The sequence below is a fragment of the Nicotiana tomentosiformis genome, chromosome 1 (genome assembly GCF_000390325.3).
Source record: "Nicotiana tomentosiformis chromosome 1, ASM39032v3, whole genome shotgun sequence".
Lineage (NCBI taxonomy): Eukaryota > Viridiplantae > Streptophyta > Magnoliopsida > Solanales > Solanaceae > Nicotiana > Nicotiana tomentosiformis.
The window spans coordinates 150930878-150957922 of NC_090812.1; the positions used below are offsets into that span (position 1 = coordinate 150930878).

General features: G+C 37.6%; 3 protein-coding genes across 3 annotated transcripts; 2 read left to right on the top strand and 1 right to left on the bottom strand.

Moving 5' to 3' along the window:
- The first annotated feature begins 7695 nt into the window (after positions 1 to 7695).
- Positions 7696 to 8118, top strand: LOC138891597 (uncharacterized). Its single transcript, XM_070175176.1, has one exon. It carries the CDS (start codon positions 7696 to 7698, stop codon positions 8116 to 8118), a length of 423 nt encoding a protein of 140 aa, XP_070031277.1.
- A 19-nt stretch (positions 8119 to 8137) lies between these two features.
- Positions 8138 to 8590, top strand: LOC138891598 (uncharacterized). Its single transcript, XM_070175177.1, has one exon. The coding sequence runs from the start codon at positions 8138 to 8140 to the stop codon at positions 8588 to 8590; it is 453 nt and encodes a 150-aa protein (XP_070031278.1).
- Positions 8591 to 21156: 12566 nt separating this feature from the next.
- Positions 21157 to 26673, bottom strand: LOC138891599 (uncharacterized). Its single transcript, XM_070175179.1, has 2 exons — positions 26570 to 26673; positions 21157 to 22436 (listed from the first exon to the last, which is right to left on the bottom strand). Exon 2 carries the CDS (start codon positions 22417 to 22419, stop codon positions 21157 to 21159), a length of 1263 nt encoding a protein of 420 aa, XP_070031280.1. The 5' UTR covers positions 22420 to 22436; positions 26570 to 26673.
- Between the last annotated feature and the right edge of the window lie 372 nt (positions 26674 to 27045).

The window sequence follows — 27045 nt, forward strand, 5'->3', positions numbered from 1 at the left end:
TACAATATGCCCCAAAAATGCTACAAACTCTAGCTAAAACTCACATTTAGAGAACTTAGCATATAACTTTTGTTCCCGCAGCGTCTGAAGCACCACTCTCATATGTTGTTCGTGCTCCTCCTTATTGCGCGAGTAGATCAAGATGTCATCAATGAAGACAATGACAAACAAATCAATATATGACCTGAATACACTGTTCATCAAAACCATAAACGTTGTTGGGGCGTTAGTTAAACCGAAGGACATTACGAGGAACTCATAATGACCATATCTAGTCCGGAAAGAAGTCTTCGGAACATCTAAATCCTGAATCTTCAACTGATGGTACTCCGACCTCAAGTCGATCTTAGAGAACACTATAGCACCCTCCAACTGGTCAAATAGATCATCAATACGCAACAACGAGTACTTGTTCTTAATAGTGACTTTGTTTAATTGTCGATAATCGATACACATTCGCATAGTACCATCATTCTTCTTCACAAATAATACCGATGCACCCCAAGGCGATACACTCGGTCTGACGAACCCTTTGGCTAGTAACTCCTCAAGCTGATATTTCAATTCTTTCGGAGCCATACAATACGGTGGGATAGATATAGGGTGGGTATCTGGAGCCAAGTCAAAACAGAAATCAATATCACGATCTGGTGGCATGCCTGGAACATCTGAAGAAAATACATCGGAGAACTCCCGAGCTATATGCACTGAATCAATAGTCGGAGTCTCTGCAGTAAGCTAAACAACCCTTCTCAACCATGTGTTGAGCCTTCATAGAAGAAATAACCCAATTAGATACACTAACAGATGAACCCTTCCACTCCAGCCTGGGAAATGCTGGAATAGCTAAGGTAACAGTCTTGGCATGGCAATTTAGGATGGCATAATATGAAGATAACCAGTCCATGCCTAGGATTATTTCAGAGTCGGTCATCTCAAGCAGTAGAAGATCTGCTCTAGTTTCATAACCACAGAATATAATAATACAGTACCGGTCGATCCGATTCACAACAACATAATCGCCCACATGAGTGGACACGTAAATAGGAGTATTCAAGGACTCACGAGAAACACCCATAAAATGAGCAAATAGAGATGACACATAGGAATATGTAGATCCTGGATCAAATAATACGGAGGCATCTTTACCGTAAATAGAAATAATACCTGTAATCATGGCATCTGAGGCCTTTGTATCTGGTCTGGCCGAAAAAGCATAGAACTGAGCTGGAGCGCCAACTGGATGGCCTCCGCTTGGCTGACCTCCACCACTAGGATGACCCCTACCCACCTGTCCTCTACCTCTTGGTGGTCGAACGACTGGTGGAGCAACTGGTGCAGTAATCATAGGCTACTGACCCTGCTGCACTGGTCTACCCCGAAGCATGGGGCAAAATCTCCTTATGTGACTGGGATCCCCGCACTCATAATAAATTTTCGGTGCGATGGGCTGATGACTAGAAGTCTAACCCTGGGAACCTGAATACCCACTGGAAGGACCCTGAATAGCCGGTGGGCGATAAGAACTCTCTGGCATAACACTGAAACAAGGTCGCACTGGAGGACCCCGAGGAGGCGGTGGTGCTGGATATGGGGGCCTGCTGGACTGCCCTCTCACGAACTGACCTCTGCCCCCAGACGGAGCATCTCCGAACTCTCCAGAATATCTAAACCGCTTATCTCTCATGATCTGCTCTCGGCTACGCTAACGCTCACCCTCAATCCTCCGGGCTATCTCCACAACTAGCTCATAAGAAGTACCCATCTCAACCTCTCGATCCATAGTGGCATGAATGCCAGTATGTAAACCCGCAACAAACCCTCTCTCCTCCTTAGTAGGAAGTATCGTAAGTGCATGGCGAGATAACTCAGAGAACCTCGCCTGGTAATCGGTCACTGATATCTGACTCTGCTGGAGCTGCTCAAACTGAAACCGCAACTCTTCCCTCTGGGAGGGTGGAATATACATGTCCAGGAAAATACAGGTGAATCTGTCCCATGTCATGGGAAGAGAATCTACTGGTGTGCCAAGAAGATAAGACTTCTACCATCTACGGGCTCTGCCCTCTAACTGAAAAGTAGCAAAGTCTACCCATGAGACTCCAATATCCTCATGCTGTGCAGTCTGTCCCTGCACCGATCAATGAAATACTGGGGATCCTCATGTCGCTCACCCCCAAAGATAAGAGGATGTAGTCTAGTCCATCTGTCCAATTATTTCTGCGGATCAACGACTGCAACTGGCCTGGGTTCAAGTGTAGCTGTTGCCACTGGCTGGGCTCCACCCACGGGTAGTGCACCCTGGGTCTGATATACAACAGTTGTCTGCCCATGAGCATGTGCGGTAGGGGTCTGTGCTCCCCCGCCCGCTTGAGATGTGGTTGGGTCTGCTAGAAATAAACCTGCCAGGGTCATAGTGTCCATGAACCACAACATACGACCCATGACATCCTGGAATCCCGGTGCAGATGTGAAATCCACCGGAGGTGGCTCTGCCACAGGCACCTCACCATGTTCCTCAACAATGAGATTCTCTGCTGGACCCACTAGCGGCATAACTGGAACAGTCCTGGGACGTCCTCGTCCCCTACCACGGGCTGGAGCCCTCACTCGGCCTCTGTCTCGGCCTCTAGCAACTAGTGGAGTAGCTCTTACCTAGTTTGGAACCTCATTATAGCGCGTTCTCACCATCTGTGAGAGAATAAGAGAAAGATATTTAGTACTACATCAATTGCACGATGGAAGATGAAGAAATGTAGTTTACTAACACCTTATAGCATCTCGAAGATAAGTACATATGTCTCCGTACCGATCCGCATGACTCTATTAGGCATGCTCATAACTTGTGAGACCTACTTGAACCTAGTGCTCTGATACTATGTTGTCACGACCCAATTTCACCTATAAGGTCGTGATGGCACCCAACATCACGGTTAGGCTAGCCAAACCAATAAATTTAACATACATCAATCATTTTTAATAATAATTCTAAGTAATTTTATTCCTTTTCTACTAGTAATATTGAAGGAAATAGAAAAGATACCAATTAATTTAAATCCAAGAAAAATAATCAAATCTCAATTCTACCAATGTGTGTGCCAAGACCTGGTGTCACAAGTGTTTGAGCATCTAGTAGATTATACAAAAATTATAAATACTGTCTGAAATAAAGTAGACAGAAATAAGTTTTTAGGAAGAGGCATTGGTTGCTGCAGAATGTCTCAGAAAGCAGCTCACCACTAAGCCTCTGGATAATGCGGGTGCGCGCAGATAAGTCCAACGATAGCACTTGTCTCAGGTCATGTACAAAAAGTGCAGCAAGTGTAGCATGAGTACGTAAATAACGTGTACCCAATAAATATCAAGCCTAATCTCGAAGAGGTAGAGACGAGAGGTCGACTTTGACACTCACTAAGGGTCAATAATAATAATTGAAATAAAATATGGAATTATTTAAATCAACATAATTCATAGAGCTAACAACAATCTTATTTAACCAACATAAATAATTAAATTCCTTCAAATGCAACAATTTCCAATCTATTAATTAAATTCACAAGTTGCAATTGAAATGCCAAGGTATCGTGTAATTATTATTATTATTATTAAGCACGATTTCTGCCGAGGTCATACGACTCGATCCAGAGTGTCGTGTACACTGCCAAGGGACGTGCGGCGCGATCCATAGATGCATCTATACTGCCGAGGCGTTCGACCCGCTCCACAAGAAAGGAGGACATTTTCTTATGTACCTCCGGAATGAGAGTATATTTATTATAAGATTAATTCGAGAGGATGAGTAATTTTTTTTAATAATTAATTAATTTAAATAGAAAATTAAGTATATAAGATTCTCATCTTTTACTACCTTTACCTAACAATTCAAAATATATATTATAAATAATAATTAAATAAAGAATACAATTTACACACGTAATTCATGATTTGAGTCCTAAACTACCCGAACTTTAGCATAAATAGTAGCTACGTACGGACTCTCATCACCTCGTACATACGTAACTCCCCACACTTAGCAATAATTATTAATTTAATCACTTATGGGGTAATTTCCCCCTCACAAGATTAGACAAGAGACTTAGCTCAACTTGCTCCAATTTAATCCACTACTAGGCATTTTCCTCGACTATCTAATTATGTATGGCTCGAATCTAGCCAAAATAATTCGATACAATCACTAAAAATTATAGGAATCAATTTTATAAGAAAATACTACAATTTTCAGTAAAAATCCGAAATTAACTCAAAATTCGTCCGTGGGGCCCACGTCCCGGAATCCGGCGAAAGTTACAAAATATGAACGCCCACTCAACCACGAGTCTACCCATACCAAAATTACTAAATTCCGATAACAATTTGGCCCTCAAATCCTTAAATCTATCCAAGAGGGTTTTTCAAACTTTTCCAACTTAATTCACCAATTAAATGATAAAAACAGTGATGGATTCAGGTAATTTAACAAATATTGAGTTAAGAACACTTACCCCATTATTTTTTCTGAAAATCTCCCAAAAATCGCCTCAATCCAAGCTCCAAATCGGTAAAAATGGAAAATGGGATGAAGTCCCATTTTCAGAACTTAAACTCTCTGCCCAGTGATTTCTTCTACGCGATCGCGAAGCACAATTTTATCACTGTCTAAATTAACTCTACATGATCGCGGAAAGTCCCACGCGATTGCAAAGTACTAACTCCGCAAACCTACGCGATCGCGAACCTTCTCACACGATCGCATAGAACAAATATCCAAGTGCCCAATTAAGCCTACGCGATCGCAACCCAATTCACGCGATCACGTAGAACAAAGTCACCTCTGCCCAAATTACCCTACGCGATCGCAGACGAACTTACGCGATTGCGTATTAGGAAATCGGAAGAAAAATACGAGCAGCTATCAGGAATCTCCCAAATGCCAAAAATGATCTATTAGCCGTCCGAAACTCACCCGAGCCCCTCGGGACCTCAACCAAATATACCAACAAGTCCTAAAATATCATACGAACTTAATCGAAACTTCAAATCACATCAAACGACGCTAAAATCACGAAATCATACTCCAATTCAACCTTAATGAAACTTAAAATTTTCAACTTCTACATTCGGTGTCGAAACCTATCAAATCAAGCCCAATTGACCTCAAAATTTGCACACAAGTCATAAATGACATAACTGAGCCATGAAAATTTTCGGAACTGGATTCCGACCCCGATATCAAAAAGTCAACTCGCCGGTTAAACTTCCAAACTTAAATTCTTGTTTTAGCCATTTCAAGCCCAATTTAACTACTCACTTCCAAATAAAATTCCGAACATACTCCTATGTCCAAAATTAACATACGGAGCTATTGGAACCGTCAAATCTCGATTCCGGGGTCGTTTTCTCAAAATGTTGACCGAAGTCAAACTTAAACATCTTAAGGCCAACTTAAGGAACCAAGTATTCCGATTTCAACTCGAACACTTCCAAATCTCGAACCAACCATCCCCGCAAGTCATAAATTAATAAAAACACATACAAAAAGTTTTATTTAGGGGAACATGGTTTTAAAAGTTAAAATAATTGGTTGTGTCATTACAATCGTGCACGATTAAAGTGATATTCCGACGTACTCGTATTATTATTTTTTTACACTAATTAAAAATAATATTCCATGCTTTAAGTTATGAGAGTTATTTGTCTAAATTATTATTTTTATCTTTCTTAAACATCTTATTTTATTGGTACTTCACTAACTGATAATAAAAATAAATTAATTTTTTTTAGTAAAAATGTTGTTATTTAAAAGATATTATTCTGAATTGATTAGTAATATTTGGGAACCGGATAGAGTAATTACTAAACAAGTAATTACTTTTGTAATTATTATGAAAACGTACAACTTGGATTCCATAAAGAATTGTGGTTAGGGTATATGACAAGTGGGGGTTGGGGTATAGAAAAAACAAATGGCGTACGTGCTGCTGCAGCACGGGTTTTGAAAGCTTAGTTTGCAGTGCGAAAACCTGCAGCATTGGGGAAAGTAATACTACTAACCTTTCTCTCTCAAGTCGAGTCTTTATCATATTTTCTCGCTCTTTCTCTAAATATATTTTGGTGGTCAATTGTCCTTTCATCGAATTGGACAAAACATTGCTGACTAGGACTATGGTATTCAGTTTTCATGTTCTGTCCCTACTCTACCTTTCGAAAATGAGTTAAATATCCTAAAATTCCTTTTAACTATCAATATTTTTATCTATTTAAATTATAGGGTGTTTTTAAAATCATTCCTGAATTATATTATATTAAAAACTTTTGATTAAATTCTTAGAAGTTAGTCTAGTACATGCTCCTAATTAACTAAAAACATGTCATGTGGTACTACAAGTGGCTATTTAACTGAGCCTAAATCCCATCTCCAAACTATCTGAAGTCCTCAAAACCTCGTGAACTATATTTCTCTGTATATGATGAAGAGCTCCATGTTGAATTCTTAGAGATGTGTCTGTATAACTATATTAACTTATAGTTTATACTAAGTTTTGTTCTAGCTCGATTACTCGTGGTATATTACTCTCGGATGATTGATTAATTTTAGACATTTTTTGCCAAAGTAGTTCTAATACAAATGTGTTATTTTTAGCTTTAATTGTAATTGTGTTGTATGCTAGATTTTAGTTTAATAAGTCTTTGTTTGCAAACAAAATGAACAAATAGTGTTGCATTTCTAAAAAAATCATCTTATGTTACACAAACAAGATTATACAAACTAATATTCCACAAACAAGAAGCCAATCGGCCAATAACTACATTCTCTAATTCTAAATTATAAAAATAAGGTCCAAGAGATTCAACTTTATTCTCTACAAAGTGTTGGATTTAATAGAAATATTTAAATGGGTATTATCTCAACAATATGGTTAAGAAATAAAACAAGACTAAAAGAAGAAAAAGAATAAATAATTATAAAGAAACAAGAGAGGTGAAAATATTTCAAAGGAAACCCTTATGGAGAACGGAAGAGGAAAGGTGAAAAAATGATGAAGAAATGAAGAAAAAAGGTGAAACAATACGGAAGAAAGGTGAAAAAATAAAGCAAATGAGGAGAAAATAATAAAAAAAATATTATAAATAGAATTGTATTTAAGGTGAATATCTATATTTTAGAGAGGTTTTAGAGTTTGTGACTAAGTGGATGTTTGGATTAGCTTTCAAGCTGGTCAAATCAGCTTTAAGCACTTTTTAGCCTTTTCAGTGTTTGACAAAGTTAAAAAGTGCTTAAAATAAGTTAAAAATTGCTTAAAACAAGCCAAAAATAATAAGCGGGGCAACCCCAATTTATTGCTTTTTGGCTTAAAAGCTATTTCTGCTGACAAGTCACTTTTTTTAAGCCAATCCAAACAGGCTCTAAGTCACGTTTTCCCTATAAATAGATTGGTTCTATTAAATTGTAAATCATCATAAAAAATCAATAGAATTCTCTCTCTTTTATTTGCAATATTCTTCTTTTCTTTTATTGTTTTATTTCACGTTACCAGCATGAGACTCTATCGTCTCAAGAAACTCTTTGAGAAGACTAAGATATAATTTTTCTCATCTTTTAATTACGACTGATATTATGAAGAGAAAGTTCGTTGCCCTTGAAATTTTAGGCAAGAACTATAGGTCATTGGTGATGCTGAAATCCATTTAGATGCAATGAGTCTTGTAGATGCCATTAAAGATAAAAATAAAGTATCTACCCAAGATTGTGCTAAGACCTTGATTTTCTTGCGCCATCACCTTGATGAAGGGTTGAAGTTAGAATATCTCACAATCAAAGATCCATTTGTTTTGTGGAATGGCTTAAAGGAAAGATATGATAACTTAAAGTTGGTCACACTTCCACAAGCACGATATGATTTGGCTCATATGAGGCTCCAAGACTTTAAATATGTTTCTGAATACAATTTCGCGATGTTCAGAATTACTTCTAAATTGAAACTCTGTGGAGATAGTATCACTGACTATGATATGCTTGAACAAACGTTCATAACATTTCATGCCTCCAATATGGATCTGCAACAACAGTATCGAGAGAACGTTTTCAAGAAATACTCTGAGTTGATTCCTTGTGGTTGAACGAAATAATTTCTTGCTCATGAAAAATCACGATAATCGACCCACTAAGTCTACACCATTGCTTGAAGTGGATGAGGTGTATTCCCATTATGCTAAGCGTGAAAAAAGTCGTGGCCCTGTTCGTGGCCGTGGCCAAGGAAGAAATTCTCCTAGCGTTAATCATCTCCCAAAGAAAAATAACCACCAAAAGTGGAAAGGGAAAGATGAGAAGCCAAAGGCAAAGGGTTCAGAAACTGAATGCTATCGTTGCGATGGAAAAGGGCATTGGACAAATACTTGCCGTACAACAAGATATTTAGTTGAGCTTTATCAAACATCTCTAAAGAATAAAGGCCCTGAAACTAATTTTGTTTCTGACAATGAATTTGACATCACCCACTTGGATGTGGCAGATTTCTTTGAGCACTCTGATAAAAAAATAGACTACTTGATCAGTGATGAATCTGTGGTTAAAGATGATCGAGTAGTTTGATTTTTATTTTTGCCTATTCGTTATAGCTAATGAATAAAAATCATGTAATTATAGTTCTTTACATGAGTAGTGGTCATTAGTATCAATTAGTATTATTTATTTTATGAAATAATGTTAGTTCGTTTTGATTACATATAGTTCTAGTATTCGTTTTAAGTAATATTTTCAGCCTTTGACCTTGTCATAATTATTTATATACACGTGCATGTGGTGAGAATTCATGTGTTGCATATTGCTTTAGCTAACAATCTTATACTAATAAATTCTTACCATGTATTTCTAATATTAAAATGTATGTTAAGTGAAATGTGTCAAAACACATGTAACTATTCCGTATATTTACTGTTTAATAAATGCCTTTACATATTGTACTACTGTAACGAAAATTTATCATAAGTGTAATAGTGTCTTTTAGCTGTGCACAAACACCTGGCAGTCAATGCAATCTTACAATCCATCATCCATGTAGTACATAAGAGCATATCCTAATTTTACGGTTTATGTTTAATGGTGCCAAATATTAATGTTTATTCGTATATTTCTTTTGTATGTCAAACCATGGAAAGCAAATATGAATATCTCTCAAAACAAACTTGGATCAAAATTCAATTGTAAAAATATTTGTTTAATTGATTTATGTACGGCACATACAATATTCAAAAAGGAGAAATATTTCTCTCATTTAATTATGTGTAAGGCAGATGTTACTATAAATTTTGGAAGTAGTAATTTAATTGAAGGCTCTGGAAAAGCTACTATAACTCTGCCTAGGGGAACAATACTTATCATAAATAATTCAATATTCTCCTCCAAGTCTAGGAGGAACTTGTTTAGTTTTAAAGATATCCGCCGAAATGGATATCATATTGAGACAATAGATGAGAATAACCTTGAATATATCATCGTTACTAAGAATGTCTCTGGCCATAAAAGGATTATTGAGAAGTTCCCATCTTTGTCTTGTGGCATGTATTGGACAAGAATGGGTGCAATTGAGGCACATTCTATCGAAAACCAAAAGGTTACTGATTCCAATGTTTATATACTTTGGCATGATCGATTGGGACATCCTGGATCAATTACGATGAGACGAATTATAGAAAACTCAAATGGGAATCCATTAAAGAATTTAAAGAATCTTTTAAATAATAAATTTTCTTGCACTTTTTGTTATCAAGGCAAGTTAATTATTAGACCATCACCAACAAAGATTGGGATTGAGTCCCATGTATTTTTGGAACGTATACAAGGGGATATTTGTGAACCTATTCACCCACATAGTGGGTCGTTTAGATATTTTATGGTCTTAATAGATGCATCCTCTAGATGGTCTCATGTGTGCCTATTGTCATCTCGCAACTTAGCGTTTGCAAAATTAAAGGCACAAATAATTCGATTATAGGCATAATTTCCCGATAATCCAATTAAGTCTATTAGACTTAATAATGCTGCTGAATTTTCACCCCAAGCATTTAATGATTACTTTTTATCAATTGGAATAAAAGTGAAACATCCTGTAGCTCATGTTCACACTCTAAATGGCCTTGTGTAACGATCCAGTCGGTCGTTTTGAGCATTTGTATTTCGTTCAGCTGTTTGACGTATAGAGTAGTTTCATATGATGTACTATGACTTGTGTAAATTGTCGGTTTTGATTTTCAGGTGGTTCTGAATTAGTTTGAAAGACTGATTTTCATGTTTGAAACTTTAAGTTGGAAGAGTTGACCAAGTTTGACTTTTATGTATTTGATCAGAATTGGAGATTTGATGGTTTCGTTAGGTCCGGATGGTGATTTTGGACTTAGGCGTATGCCCGATATTTGTATTTGGATACTTCTAAAAGGTTTCAGCACTGTTTGGCTGAAATTGGAAATTTGAAGGTTTGGAATATTTATGAGTTTAACTGAGAGTTGACTTTGATGATATCAGGTTCGAATTATTGTTCTAGGAGTTGAAATAGGTTCTTTATATCATTTGGAACTTATGTGCAAAATTTGAGATCATTCCGGGTTGATTTGATATGAATCGACACGAGTTTTGGAAGTTGGAAATTAAAAAGTTTTTCAAGTTTGATTTGAGGTATGATTCATCATTTCGATGTTGTTATGCATAATTAGAGGCCTCGAGTAGGTCCATGTTATATTTTGGGACTTGTTGGTATGTTCGAACGGGGCCCCGAGGGGCTCGGGTGAGTTTCAGACGTGGTCAGATCATTTGGGAATATGTTGGTTAAGGTTGGTTGTGGCAGGATCTGGTGTGATCGCATCTGCGTAACTCCAGGTGCAGGTGCGGACGAATGGACGTAGATGTGAAAGGCCTGAGATTTGGAATCTCTGCAGATGCGAGTTATGGGAGACATCCGCGTAAGCGCAATAGTGATGCCAAGGAGTGCATAAGCGATTATTTGCGCAGAAGCGATTGGGAGCTCGCACTTGCGATGTCACTGATGTGGAAAAGTTTCCACAGGTAAGAAGGATTTGATTCTTTAGTATTTCTGCAGAAGCAGATGTATTGACCCATAAGGGACACTGCAGAAGGGCTCTTCTGCTTGCAGATGCGAAAATGCTATATAATCCGAGGGTTGTTCATTTGGTCATATTTTGAGATTTGGAGCTCGATTTTCGGCGATTTTGGAGAGGAATTTCACCACATGGATTGGGATAAATATTCTTGACTCACTTTTGATTATATTTCTTGAATCTATCTTCGATTTTGGCATTTGGTTTATGAATTTTAAAGATAAATTGGGGGTTTTTTGGGCTAAACTTTCATAAAGTGAATTCTTGAGTTTTGAACATCGATTCGGAGTCGGATCTGAGTGAATTTAGTATGGCGGACTCATAATTTAATGGCTTGTTAGATTTTTTGAATTTTTTCGGGTTTCAAGGCGTGGGCCCAGATTTGACCTTTTAGTTGCTTTTGAGTAAATGTGTAAAGATTCAACCTTTATCATTTGGGATTATTTCCTTAGGCATTATTTGATATTTTTGAGTTGCTTTTAGCTAGTTTTAAGCTGTTCGGAGGTTGATACACACAAGATGACATTTTTAGAGTATTGTTTGGCTTGCTCGGTATTGAATTTGGCTTATTCGAGGTAAGTAACATTTCTAAACTTGGAATTGAGGGTAATTAACCCTGGGAGCCATGTTATATGAGATGTTGTGGGGTGACGGCCGTGCACCGGGGTAGTTACGACTGAAGTTGACTTTAAGACTATTACTAGGCTTGTTCTATTATAATATCTAGTTATACCCGTGTTTTCCCCTACTTGTTGCTTAATTGAGATGTGATTCATGTTAGAAATCATGTTTAGGTTATGTGCTTATTCAATCGAGACCTAATGAGGTTATTTTTGTTATTTTGAGTGATCAGATTTAACTGTAATTATACACTCAGTTATGATTCGTCATTTTGTATCATATCTTAGTCTCTTTTCATCATTCATCATTACATCGCATGTTATCATTGTTGCACCATATGTGGAGTTGCTGGGCTGAGTGGTATGAGATGGGAGCCTTTGAGACTTGAGAGATTGATGATTGAGGTAGGCCTGAGAGCCGCGTTGTGAGTGTTATTGTGGATCGGGTTGCACGCCGCAGCATGCATATTGTCTTTATTACTACTATTATTATTATGGATCGGGTTGCACGCCGCAACTGCCTTATAAGATTTATTATTATTGTGGATCAGGCTGCACGCCGCAACATGCCGTATGCTTGGGCAGGATCTGTCCCTCCGGAGTCTGACATACAGTGATATATATATATATATATATATATATATATATATATATATATATATATTGCTTTGGTGATGGGCTTATGAGTCAGGCACCCATATTATGCTGAGTGATTTTGTGTGTGTGTGTGTATGACGAGGTGGCATTTGAGACAGACAACTTGATTATGTTGAGGGTGAGAATACTTGAGAATATTATCATGATATCATTTATTTGGCATACATACTTGTCATGTAGGCATTGAGATGCATTTTTTCTCATGCTAGACGATGCTGTGACATTATTGATTTGACATGTACATTTGACATGTAGGCATAGAAATGTATATTCCTCATGCTAAACAGTATATGGTAATTGATGACTTGACACGTATATTGACATGTAGGCATAAAGATGTACTTTCCCCATGCTAATTGGTAAACAAAAATTCTTATCTGATGTTGTGAATTGGAAATACAGTTCTTTTGATAAACTCATGTTTTGGTGGTTTTTAAATTGTAATGTCTCGACTTGACGTTATACCTGGAAAGCATGTCTACCTTTTCAAGACTGTGAATGAGCTGAGTATAATATCTTCTGAGTTATTACTTGTACTACTTTTATTATGTCATTATGAGTTACTTTTTGTTATTCGGGTTGGACACTGACCTTCTTCCGAGCTCATCACTACTTTCAACCTAAGGTTAGGTTTGTTACTTATTGAGTACATGGGGTTGGTTGTACTCATACTACACTTCTGCACCTTGCGTGCAGACTTTGGAAGCTGATGTTGCTGTGTATGGCGGGAGCTAGCATTGAAGATGTACTTGTGTTCTGGTTATAACTGCCTCTTGTTCTTGGTAGCTTTAGATCTATAAATCTATTTATGTATATTTCGAACAGATGATGTATTTATTTCGCACCAACTTTGTAAATTTTAAGTCTTAAAAGCTCATGACTTGTACTACCAATCCTTGAGATTTTGTATAGAAAGCTCAGTTATTTTAAATATTGATTCCTGCTAATTCTATTTGAGTTGTATTGTCTATCATTTGTCTTACCTAGTAGGTTAGGTTTGGTTCCATCACGACTAGCTAAATTTTGGGTCGTGACAAGTTGGTATCAGAGCCAGGTTCATAGGTTCTGTGAGTCATGTAAGGCCCCGTAAAAATTTTACCTAAATCCCGAGGTTTCGTGGTGCCGAGGTAGGCTAATGTATTTGAGGGTTGTAGAAAATCTTCGAGAGATGTCTTTAGTACTCGGTGTTTCATGTATCCATATTGAAGAAGGTGGTTGGAGATTCGTCGCCTATTGTTCCGATTGAGACTATAGAGGTTAATAAGGAATTGACTTATGAAGAGGTCTCAGTTGCCATTCTTGATAGGCAAGTCTGAAACCGAGAAACAAAGAGATTGCCTCCGTGAAAGTGTTATGGCAAAATCAACAGGTCGAAGAGGCCACCTTGGAAGCCGAGGAAGAGATGAAGAAGAAGTATCCTCATTTGCTTGAATATCTATGTAATTGTGTCCATGATGTTAAACGCTAACTTTCTACAAATTATGTTTTCCCTGTACAACTTATGTTAAGGATACTCCTTCTTGGTAATTTAATGTTTATGGCATTGTGGCCGGTGTTGTTTCCATATTGTTTTACATCATCGTGTTATGGTTATGCTGTTAGGACTGATTTTAGGATTCTCTAACAGGTGGATAGGCCCAATTACAGGAGAGACTCTGGCAAAATTTTTGGAAATTTATGGAGTTAGTCAAAATTTGGATCTACGGGTGTGTGAAGTAACAGTTGGGTCACATTGGATGCTAATGATGGATTATGGCTCTCATTAGAGGACGAATGATCCTAAGCGGGGGAGGATGTAAGGCCCCGTAAAAATTTTACCTAAAACTCGGGGTTTCGTGGTGCCGAGATAGGCTAATATATTTAAGGGTTGTAGAAGCTCGCCGCGGTATAGACTTTTTGGGTTGAACAAAGCATTGGGGAGTTGAAGAAAATTTGTTGCGGAACAGAGCGTTTCTGCAGTCCATCATGTGACCATAGAAGTCCGCAGATCCACCACAGAGTGAAGCAGAGAAATGAGCCAATTTTGGAGGTTGTTTTGCGGTCAACTATGCGATCGCAAAATCCTTTCGTGGGTCGCACATCCGTCACAGAATCACCATAAATATTTTTGGAGGGAGATTCTACGGTCCATTCTGCAACCGCATAAATGATATGCGGGCCACAAACTTGGCCACAGACTGGACCAGACCAGCCCAATTTTTGGGACTATTTCTGCGGTCCATGTTGCGGGCCACATACCTGATATGCAATACACTCTGCGATCGTAGAGTTGAGTTCAGAGGGTCCTTTTTCTGGTTTTAAAACCCGATCCCATTTTTATAAAACAACCTTAGGGGTCATTTTAGAAGGTTCAAATTGATATTTTAGAGAGATGAAAGTGGTCTAGAGTGAGAAGAGGAATTCCTAAGCTATTTGTTCATCAATCTTTGCTCAAGTCTGGAAGAATTCGCAAGGATAACTTACAAGGTCTTCATCCAAGAGGTAAGATTCTAGCCCTAGCCTTCAATTTCGAAATTTGGATTGGGAATAGGTAATGGGGAAGCATGTTTTGAGAATAAAAGTTGTTATTTATGCATGCATGTACTAATAAAGATGGTAGGGAGGTTGTGGAGTATTTGTGGGTGGCCTATTGAAGTGAGGATTGATTGTGGGTTAAAGGAATTCATCATAGGAGGACCTTGAAACCTTAATTCACGCCTAGAGCTTGATAAAATACTCAAATGTGGGCTGACCTTTTTTAATCTTAATCCTAAAAAACCAACGAGTCACACACTAAGCATAGCAATTATATCAAATGGTCAATCGAGCTGAAACCCAAGTATCTTCCGAATTATGGTTCAAATTCGTCATGTTTCTAATAGATTGAAGTTGCTAGTATTTCTGGAATATTGTAGCAATTTAAGGAAGATCAAGCGAGGTATGTTGGCTAAACTCCTCTTGTAGAATCGATTTACATGATGTCCTTGTAAGTTGTGATTGTGATTGGCCCAATTTCTCACTTCTCATGTTCCGAGTCCTTCCTAATAGATTTGATTATTCTAAAATAAGTGTTGCGTTGAAAGATGTATGTACTCAAAATGTGTTGCAAATGCTCCTATCATATCATGATTCCCTCTGAGAACGTAATCAAGTATGATCAATGTACCAAAGGTGTTGTGATTTAAAATCATGTTTCTATTGCAAGTTAGTATGCCTAATTGTGGAAGAGAAACTCAATGTGCTTAAAACTCTCATTTTCTCATATGCGTACTTAAAGTTTTGGTTTGAGATTATCTTATTGATAGTAATCTATGGCAACGTTTAAAGGTTATAGGGGTGAGTATGAAATATGAAATATGGTCAACGTGCCAAGAATGATATTACAATTGTGGTCACTAGTGCTAATGAAATGGAAAAACGTGTAAAAGATTATGAAATGAGTTGTAAATCCTTTAAATAATAAATGCTTTGGGAGTATCGGTTAGTCATCGAGGAAGGGTAGGTCGACATAACCTAACCCCGAAACTACATATGCCAGTATAGGAGTGATTGAAGGGTAAATTTCCGTGTTGATGTGATGAGATTGTTTCCCCTTATATGGGATACGATTGATGTGTTGAGATATTTCCCCTTAAATGGGATGAGATTATTGCTAGTGAGATGTGATGTGATGTTGACCCACACGACATTGTGGTGAGACAGCTTAGCAGATCGGGCAGAGATTGGACGCCATGCCGCGCACATGGTGGTGTTGTGAGTGGATGTCTCGAAGTGAGATGGCTTAGCCGATCGGTCTGAGATCGGACTCCGTGCTAAAAGCACGGTGGTTTATCGATACTAAATATCTCCTAACTTAAAAATATTGAAACTTACTTGAAATTTATCTTTCTCTTAACTTGGCACTTTAATACTATTTGAGGCTCTCATTGATTTCATGTTTCCTTCTTATTTTACTGTTACTCGTTCTATTGAGAGGGTGTTTAGTTTTACATACTAGTACTATTCCATATGTACTAACGTCCCCTTTGCCGGGGGCGTTGCATCTTTAATGGATGCAGGTGGTTCCACAACAGGCGGTATTGATCAGTGATAGCAGTACACCCTATCCTCAGCTAACTTGGTGAGCCCCATTTCATTTCGGGGTCTAGTATCTCTTATCCTCTTTGTGTATTGTTTTGAGGTATAGCCGGAGCCTTGTTTACGATACCATCATGCTACTCTTTTGTATCTATTAGAGGCTCCGTCAACATAGTGTGGGTGGTATCGTTGTTTTGGGAAGGACAAACTAAAGATGTTGTATTTGTATCACGTGTTCCATTTCAAACTATGAATGTGTAATGTAATATTTTGGGAAATTTTGAATGAAGTTCCTAACGGTAATGAAATTTGGATTGTTCATGTAGCCTTCTTATTGTCTAATTAATGAAATATATATTCTGATTATTCATGGGTGAGTTTGGGTAGAAGGCATTGTACAAGCTTGCTTGGTCGGGTTATCTCAGTTAAGCGCCAGTCGTGCTACCCGAGGTCGGGGCATGACAATCTTTGAGCAAGTGTCTAGTAAAGTCTTGCGGATCGGTATGATGACGTCCATACGTATCTTCGAGAGGCTACAAGGCATTTAGGATAAAGTTTCCATCTTGCTTTCCTTATCGTGCGACATTGATTCAGCCTGAAGCGTATCTCTTTGAGTCACGACCCAAACCGATGGGCCATGACGAGGGCCTGAGTCCTATATGTCGAACACACCTAAGCATGCGTCTAAGATATAAACATGAATTAAGGGTAGGTCATGAATACTATCTGTCATTAAACTGTTGAATCACGTGAATAACATACATGAGGAAAACATGTCCAAAAGACATATATACATATACATACAGAATACGGCAGGGCGAGCCGACAAGGCTGCTATAGACAACTATATATCCAAAACTAGAAGCCGACAAGGCCACATACTATCCAACTATACATGACTGTATATAGACCTCTAATAGATTGTATAACTGTATAAAGGATGGGACTGGGCCCCGTCGTACCCATATCTACATACAAAAGTAGCGTACCAAAACTAATAACAGCTCCGGATCAAGTGGAGCACACCAACTTTCGCTGATTAAGGATCCTAAAAAGGGGTACCATTAGCTTGTCTACCTATACCTGTGGGCATGAAACGCAGCGTCCCCAGGTAAAAGGGATGTCAGTAGGAATAATGTACAGAGTATGTAAGGCATGCAAATCAGTCCATAAATGACATATATGAAACATGGAGTAAAGGAATCCACCTGTAAGTCTAAATAACTTTGTGAATCCTGAAACATTTATAATGTCATGCACATGCGTATAAATGTCGTATCATACACAAGTATAGGTGTACATAACATCATCAAGCCTCTGAGGGCATCTCATCATATCATCTCGGCCACTATGGGCAAAATCATCAATATATACCATCTGATCAGGTGATGGTGCGTATATAACTCCGCAACCTTTTCTCAAATCCCATATACATATAATATACACGCAAATAACACCATCTGGTCATGGGTCAATGTACATATATATAAATGAATGAGATGCATAAGAAATACGTTAATAAAATTTCTCGAAATGTTATAAGATCAATATGCCTTTCAGATAAACTTTATAAACTACGTATTTTTCTGAGACCCATGAACATAAGATATAATAATAAGTAACATAGGGAATCAAGAACATAGACACTCCTAGTACTTCTATGAATAGAGTCATTTATGAAAGTTGTGCGTTTGCTTGTTTCGTTTGTATCGTATGAATCATGCCAAAAAGAAAGGCATATTGATTCTCTTGACAATCCCTCTAACACACGTCAATTGCGACAAAACACGTAACGACGGATTGATGTAGGAAAAAATCCGTATGATATTCTTGAAAAAAATAGTACCGTACACCCTTAGAATCAAAATTTCACGCTGCCATAGTATTAAGCAGTTTCATATAAATTATTGAAGCAAATCACGTTGCCATTCAAACCCGTATGAAGTTTCTGAAGAAGATCCCTTACATTATAGAGATATAAGCATCTCCTTTATGTGATTTAGAGAGGTTTTTAATCTTAGTGGGTGTGGGCCTCACTTAGGTGATGACCTAGCCACAAAACGCTCTTAAATGTGCCACCTTGATACATGATTTAAGAGTCATTTGTTGGGATTTGATCAATACTTCATTGGCTGCCACATTGGGAAGCTTATTAAGCCTATCCAAATATTTTAATTAATTAGTTAATCCCCGACTAAAAATCAATAATTACCCAATTATTCACATAATTAAGACTTATCCCAAATTACTTAAAATACTACTCACTTTTAACATACTTTATACACCTTACTATCATGGTCATGTGGTACCTTGTATGTCACTAGTCCATAAATACCGAGTATTATAGCTCGGACGATATTTTATCCCAAATTGACAACCTTTAACGAAACTTATTTTCTTTGATTTGTTTACCCTATAACCTTCTCGGCACTTACCTATCGCCTGTTATAAATAGCATAAATGCTTATAACCTCAAAAATAATCTCATTCCCGAGCTTACGTCGATTAACTTACGGCGAAACTTTAACGTACAAAATGAGGGATGTAACACTTTGAATTCCTTCCACTCACCCGTATGCGTATGAGAGCGCTCAGTATCAGCTTTGTGTCGACGACTTATGGATTCCATAAATGAGATGCGAGATGCGCTTGCTATGTTTTAGTGATGGGACAGTCTGAAGGACTTGAGGCTGGGTTTGACTGTAGCTTGGTCTCGGTAGTTCTAGTTGTGTGAGCATGTGCTTTGGGGCTTATATATCCTGTAGTATCCCTAGGAGTGGGAGTTATGGCATGGTGAGGGGTTGGATGGTTATATGATGAATATGAGGTGACGACAGGATGTGTTCAGATGGCTTTGATATGACGAGAAGGGTTGCCGGTGGTGTGAAAAGGGCTATTAGATGCGTGATCTCTATTTTGATGTGTTGTACTGTCTCAAGATACGAGCGTACTAGGGGATATTTCATGTTATTCATTATGGGGTAAAGTAGATTCATATGTCTTGCTGGCGAGTTTAGACTCGGGAGGATTTACTAATTGCATGATGGTTGTGGCCATGGTAGGGCGTAGTGAAATTTCAATTTGAGGCTAAATAGGTGGGTTATCTCATGCGGGGTGGTCCACAGATGTGTGATCCTTATGATGTTATGTGGAGAGTTTCTTTCCACCAGTGGGTTATACGTGTTGCGATTTGATTTTGGATCACTTGAGAAAGTTGAGTTGACTATCACAAGGATGAATGCAAACTTAGAAGATGATTTGAGGTATTTTATGGTTTGTGTTGCATGGGCTTATGAAGTATTTAGTTGAATTTCAATGCAGAATTATGGCAGTAATATAGTATGGGTATTGTGAGTTATTGGATGTTTTGTTCTATGGCTTTGAGCCAAGTGGGGGAGTCTGCTATCGACGATTTGATTACATAGTATGGGTTATGACTTGCAGAGGTTGAGATCGCGGATGGCTCGAGTTAGGAAAATTTCTGGATACGAGTTATATTACACTTTATGGATATATAGAAATTATGGAATGATTTGGGTTGTTTTTCGTGACGGATGTAGTGCGCATGGAGTAGGAATTCACTCGGTTGCTTAGAGGTATGGATTACATCTTTGGGTGTTGTTGTGATAATGGGGTACAAGTCGTTCGACTTGTTTGGGTGGTGCATTTGAGATTAGAATAGGGTGGATGACTCTCGATAAGGTTCTAATGGATTCAAGGTTCATATGTAGTATCTAAGACTTTTTTCGGATTTGTATAAAGCTAGAATATGATATTTGCATTGGATGGTGTCGATACTCGCGGTATTTCTGTATAAATATAAATTTTACATTTTAGTATCAGAGAGGTTAAGGAAACAACTTCAGATTCATAGAAGGTCTCCTATAAGTGGGTATCTTGGTTGCGGTATTTTGAGTGCTTAAAAAGGGAATACAATGACCTTTTTTTTTGGCAAATTATACTACTAGGCATGCCTAGAAGCTATTTTATTAATAAAAAATGAAAAAAAAACCACAATGGAAAAGTACAAGTAAGGGAGCTAGCTACAACAGTGTTGTCTCTATGCCTTGGCTATATTATCACTCCTCTGCGCCTCCATTGCCTTAAGATGGAAGCCTCATGTAGAGGATCATGGTGTAGCTGTAGGCATAAGTCTCACGAGGGCATATAATCTCATAGCCGCTTGGGTCTTCCTAAAGGAATAGGAATATAGCACACACATACTGTGCTAGAACTTACCTTACGAATCCTATTGAGGCATAAAAAACCCCATCTACTAGCAAGCATGAATAAAATACGAGCTGGAAATAACTAAGTACTCTATGACATCACAGAGTTTATAACATACTCTGTGATGATATTACAAATGATGATACTTAAAAAGTGAAAAAAATAAAATAATGTAGAAATTTGTGTCTAGGCCCTCTTTCTTCAACCTTGTGCACTCTTCAATTTGTAGCTCATTTGCTTCTTCTTCCACTGTCTTCAAATATTCTTCAAACTTTTTCATTTCTTTTTTGATTTATTTGACCTTGTGGAGGTGGTAGGGATACTCGCCTTTTGCTTTGCAGTTCTCATTGGTGGTTTCCTAATGACAACCTCTTGTGTTGCTTTGCCATCCCTGCTATGTTGCCTTTCATGTGCCTTCCTTTTGTTTTTGTTTGATCCACTTCTCATTTGCCTCGGTGATAGGTCTCCCTCCCTAGCTATATTTTTAAAGCAAGCATCTAGTAGTTCTTCCTCTTCCCCTGAGGATGTTTGTCGGAGTTAAGCTATATTGTGAAGGTACTCCACTCGTACTAGCTACCTGTCCAGTTTTATGGATCAATTTAAGATTGGAAATCGTACATGATAGTTGCTGTCCAGTAGGAACAAAAACAGCAGCATTAGGACTTAGTTTTATTTTGATTTGCATACTTGGCGAAGTACTGGCAATCTGCTCAAACACAGTTATTGCTCCTTCCTTTGCGTTATCCCCTCGTCGTATTGACGAACCTATTTGTTGAGTGTTTTGTTCCTGAGAATCAACACCATAATCTTCTTCACCTTCTCCATACTCTTCTACTTGGTCAGCCCATGACTTAAGCTTAGAGCTAATTGCCTCTTGTAGCTCGTTTAAAATCTGGACAGGTTCATCACTTAGTTCGGCTTCACTCATCGTGTCTTCATGTTCTTCTCTTGTGTGGCCATCCCCTCCCTTTTTTGTTGCCGACGACATCATGGATAACGTTTGTTGGTTGTTTGAAACTTGTAACATGTTGCCAGATTGATCAAACAAATCATTGGAAGGGATATCATGTTGGGATGTATTCAAACCGACCTCTGTCATGCCATTATTTTCATTCACCTCTGCAAGAGACATTCCCTTCGTTGGATTAGACAAAAACCCAGGCAGAACTTGCAATGGATTCAAGCCTTCCAACATTTCAGCTCCAATTGCAGTAAGATTTACATTAGTAGGTGCAATAGAGTTCCTGGAAACTTTGCACTCATCCGCAACTACCACAATCTGCCCATTCTCATTTTTTGAACTCTTCTCTGCTGTTTGATCTGGAGATTTAATTCCAGATGTTTCCTTCTTTTTGCGTGTTACAGAACTACAACCTTCCTCTTTATTCCCATCCACTCCTTTCTTTCTACTAGAGTTTTCTACCCTTTCCAGCAGTTCATTAGGTTTAGTAGATTGTACAGCAGATTGTGCACCTACATCTGATGAAACAACACCAGTTCTACCTGCATCCGTTGAATTTTCTAAAACATGATCATGCTCATTGAGCAATGCATCAAAGGAGTTAGAAAACTCAATATGCTTTGGTGTTATGACCTGGTCTTGCATGCCTGGAGATCTCCTATTTATAGGTGATCGTTGCGTCACTGCTTTCTGCTGATTCCCTAGAACATATGTAGCACTTAAAAACTGTTGATGTTTCATCGCTTTTGGAGATACATTCTGCCTTGTAGGTGATCTCACCACCATTGTGCAATCAAGTCGTGCTACATTTACCTGTGCTGCATAATGGTGGCAAGTGGGTCGGTCGAGGCCCGGGACCGCGGGCCAAACGGGGTTTTATTAGGCCTGGCCCGGTCTCGTGGACCGGTCCTATGATTTGGGCCCTCCAGGCCCGAGACCATTTAGCCCGCCAGGGATCGGGACTGGCCCGGGACAGGACCGGTCCCTTAGCGGGCCAAACGGTCCCAACGGCTATAGTATATAAGATGTATAGCCGTTGGCTATTTATGAAAAAGTCATTTAACCCCCCCCAACTTTGTTTTAACCCCCCAAACTTTGTTTTAACCCCAAACATTTTATACATTTAATATATATACTATACTATACTATATATACATCTTATATACTAATACATCTTATATATAGTATATAAGATGTATATATATCTTATCGAATATAGCTTTTATATATATATATATATATATACATCTTATATTGATATATATATATTAGCTAGATTAAGAATTCTCAAATGTGTTAAAATAGAAATCTTTAACTGGTGGAAACCTCGGTGGACATATAATAGTCAGCAGAGGTGTGAAACAATTCCAGTTCCCGGTCAAACGGTGATCTCTGTTTTAGCTTAGTTGAGAAGGCCGTGCGGATTACTGCCCGCCACTTGATCCTGTTAAAATGGTATGGTAGAAATTGTGTGTAAAGATGCAGCACGATTTCTAGCTGGTCCATAGACTGGTTCAACAGGAGAAATGTGTTGAATATCGGGCAACAGTCTACGATTGGTATAAGAATGTCTATTATAATTAGAACTAATAGTAGGCAATAGTCTATTATTAGAAAATGACTGTCCACTATAAGTGAAACTATTATCATCAAACTGAATGCAAATCCTACCATCCAGATTTTGAGTAATATGAGAATACTCAGTATTACTGACAGCATCAGTTATCTGACTGGGGGATATAACCGAATCCAAAGTCCATGTAGTTAGAAAATTAATTTCTTCCCACTTAATAGGTCTCCTCGCGGTGACCTTAGACTTTGCAAAATTCGTTTTCACTAATATAGTCTGATCAGATAGATCATATAATTTACATCTAGGGTTTAACGTAGATAGTAATTTGAAATAAATTCTGTACGATAAACATATAAGTTCAGAACCAGGTGCATAATTATAACCATGAATTTTCACATTTAATGTCAAAGCATCAAGTATATTAACATCAGATAGAGATAATTGCAGATTGGGTTGAGTATTAAAATATACTGGACTGTAGGCCACAGTAGATTCAATAGGACATCCCCTTCAGGATCGTCATACGGATCCACATCAAACTCCCCAGTTATACAAATGGGAAGAAAAAGTTTGACCAATGAGAAGATATCTCTCAGAGGCGAGTCCTCGATAGTAGGACCATCTATTCACCTGGAAGATATTCCAGAAGATAGCCCGTTATACGCGCACTTGCAGGCATATTTGACTGCTCTAAAGCAAAGTGATACTTTTGCTTCTGTTACAAAAGAGGACAATGATGATATCAAGTCCTATGAAAAAGTGACTAAAAAGGAAATGATATTTCTTTTAGAAAATTCTGATATTCAGAGAAAAGAGGAACCATGGAAAATATTCCAAAGGTATTTAATAAATGGATTGTATTATCCGGGTGAGTCATACAAAACCCGTTCTTATTATGAAACTATACTCACTAGTACTGGCAGTGCAGAATTTCAGCACTTTTCTGGTTATAGTACATATGAGAACGTTTATAACTTCTCAAAGATCATAATCAAACAGATTTTATCTGTTGAAGATTGGGGAATATCCACGATGAAAGAAAGGCAGATAAGTCTTAACAAGTCCCGCATGAACTTTACTTATTGGGATTATATCCAGGCCTTTGATAAAGTCCTTTACTACAATAATGATAGGCACAAGCATACTTGGTTCGTTAAAGTATGTGCAAAGATATTTGCAGAGCCCATTCCAAATTGGTTCATAAACTGGTGGTCATACCACGGTCCGACTATAAAGATTTTACCAGATCCATTTCTCATGTTATACAAAGAATGGACAAAAATTTCTCCGATTATAAATGAACTTTATCACACAGATCATATCTGTTACTTGGAGAAGATTGACCAGATATATTTCTTTCTGGAATTCTCTATTCCTTGGATACATAAATGGACTCCAAAAATTGGATTCACCGAGGAACAAGTTTCGTGTTTATACAGGACCTTTTATAACAATTTTTGGGATAAATTAATGAAGAAGGATCCCAAAACAAAGACATTATACGGTCAAGAACTCTTGGATTCCATCAAGACAAAAATCCAAGAATATTCCAGCATCTCTCAAAAAGAGAAGATTGATGATAGTTCAGTCAGGCATATTGCCAGAAATATCTCCTTTCAAGAAGGGGATAAAAAAGAAATGATCAACGATTACTTGAAAGAAGTTAAAAGAAATTTACTTCGCTCAATTAATCAGTATGAGAAATCAGACACTTCGATGCAAAGTAAAACCAGCAACGATGATATCGCTGATGACTCCCAACCAATAAAATCCGAAAAGATATTATCTGATGAAGCCCTACAGGATGCGGAAGAATTCCTCCGCAAAATGAAAGAGATGGAAAAGGACTTTATCAAAGGCCTGGATATAATCCCAATAAGTAAAGTTCATGCGGGATTTGTTAAGGCTTATCTGCCTTTCTTTCATCGTGGATATTCCCCAATCTTCAACATATATAATCTGTTTGATTATGATCTTTGAGAAGTTATAAACGTTCTCGTCTGTACTATAACCAGAAAAGTGTCCAGTACTAGTGAGTATAGTTTCAAAATAATAACGGGTTTTCTATGACTCACCCGGATAATACAATCCATTTATCAAATACCTTTGGAATATCTTCCATGGTTCCTCTTTTCTCTGAATATCAGAATTTTCTAAAAGAAATATCATTTCCTTTTTAGTCACTTTTTCATAGGACTTGATATTATCATTGTCCTCTTTCGTAACAGAAGCAAAAGTATCACTTAGCCGGACATCGTCACGGTCAGAGAGGAGAGACTAGAAGAAAATACTTTAAGGAAGAAAACCAGTACCTTTTGGCCGGGATGCAAGGCCTGGAGATGAAGAACTGAAAACTTTATTTACTTTGTTTTTCGGTTAAAAACTTTAATTTTTAAATCATCGAAATAAGAATCTCTTGCTGGAGTAGTACTTTTATTCAAAAGACGGTTATTAACCTCTACCAAAGAATAAGGAGCAGTATATTCAAATTCATTTTTTGATTTTTCAAAAGGTTTTGAAGAACTTGAACTAGTACTTGCAGCCAAATTTATAATCTTTTCACGAAGTTTTTCATCAGTAACTTCTTTTAAAAGCTCTATCACATTATCAGATATAATAGTTTTCATGTTTAAATCCTGAAACTGAGATTGCAATTTATAAAATTCATCATCATCACAGGTACATGTATTACCTCTGCAAGTTGTACAAGTATTATCAATATTTTTATCACTATCAGATAAATCAAGTAAATCTACTTCAGCTTCAGATTCTGACTCAGAATAATAATAATTAGATTCTGATCCAGAAGTGTATATCAAACTATAAACCTTATCACGTAACTCATTGTCTAGTTCTAAGGTTTTCAGCTTTTGAAGCTATACTATATATAAGATGTATATATAGCTTATCGAATATAGCTTATTACTTATATATATATATATACACTATACTATACTATACTATATATACATCTTATATGTAGTATATAAGATGTATATATAGCTTATCGAATATAGCTTTTATATATATATATATATATATTATACATTTAATATATATACTATATATATATATATATATATATATTCGATATTAAATATTGAATATTAAAATTTAGGTCACAATTCTATAATGAAATTTACAAAGCATTGTCTTAGATATTTTTTTTAACATTCTTTTGTCTCTAATATCTATTTAATATTTTTTTAAAAAATAAATATGTTGGGCCCACTTAGCCCGCGGGCCGGGACCATTTAGCCCGGGACCAAATGGTCCCGGTCCCGAGCCAGTCCCTACAAAAAGCCTGTTTAGCTCGGGACCATTTGGTCCGTTTAATTTGGGACCGGCCCGGGACTGACCCACTTGCCAGCCCTAGTGCTGCATCATTAGACGAAGTGGAAATGTGGTCTAGATCCTCCACATTCACAGTTGCAGCCTCCAAACCACCAGGTCGTATACCAGCATCAATAGCAGCAAGTTTTTTAACTCGTTCCCCTGTTTCTTAAGCTTCTGCTCGCTTAGTAATTTGGTTTTGATGGTTAGGAATTTTTCCATCACTCATAACATCAACTTCAGTCAACTTCACCTCACCATGAGATATCTTTTTTCCAGCTTTACGCACAGTTCTTTCACAAAACTTAATTGGCACTTCACTAGCATGCCCATCAATTGCATGACCAGCTGAAGATTTTGGAGAGTTCTTAGCTTGTTCAAGCAGTTTGTTAACACCTGTACCAGTGGCTCTGACCTCCCCAGCGGTAGGTCGACTACCAGCTGCCTTCATTGCAACATCAACGTCCATAGTTGAGCCTACAGGAACTGGTTGTTTTTCAGCTTTT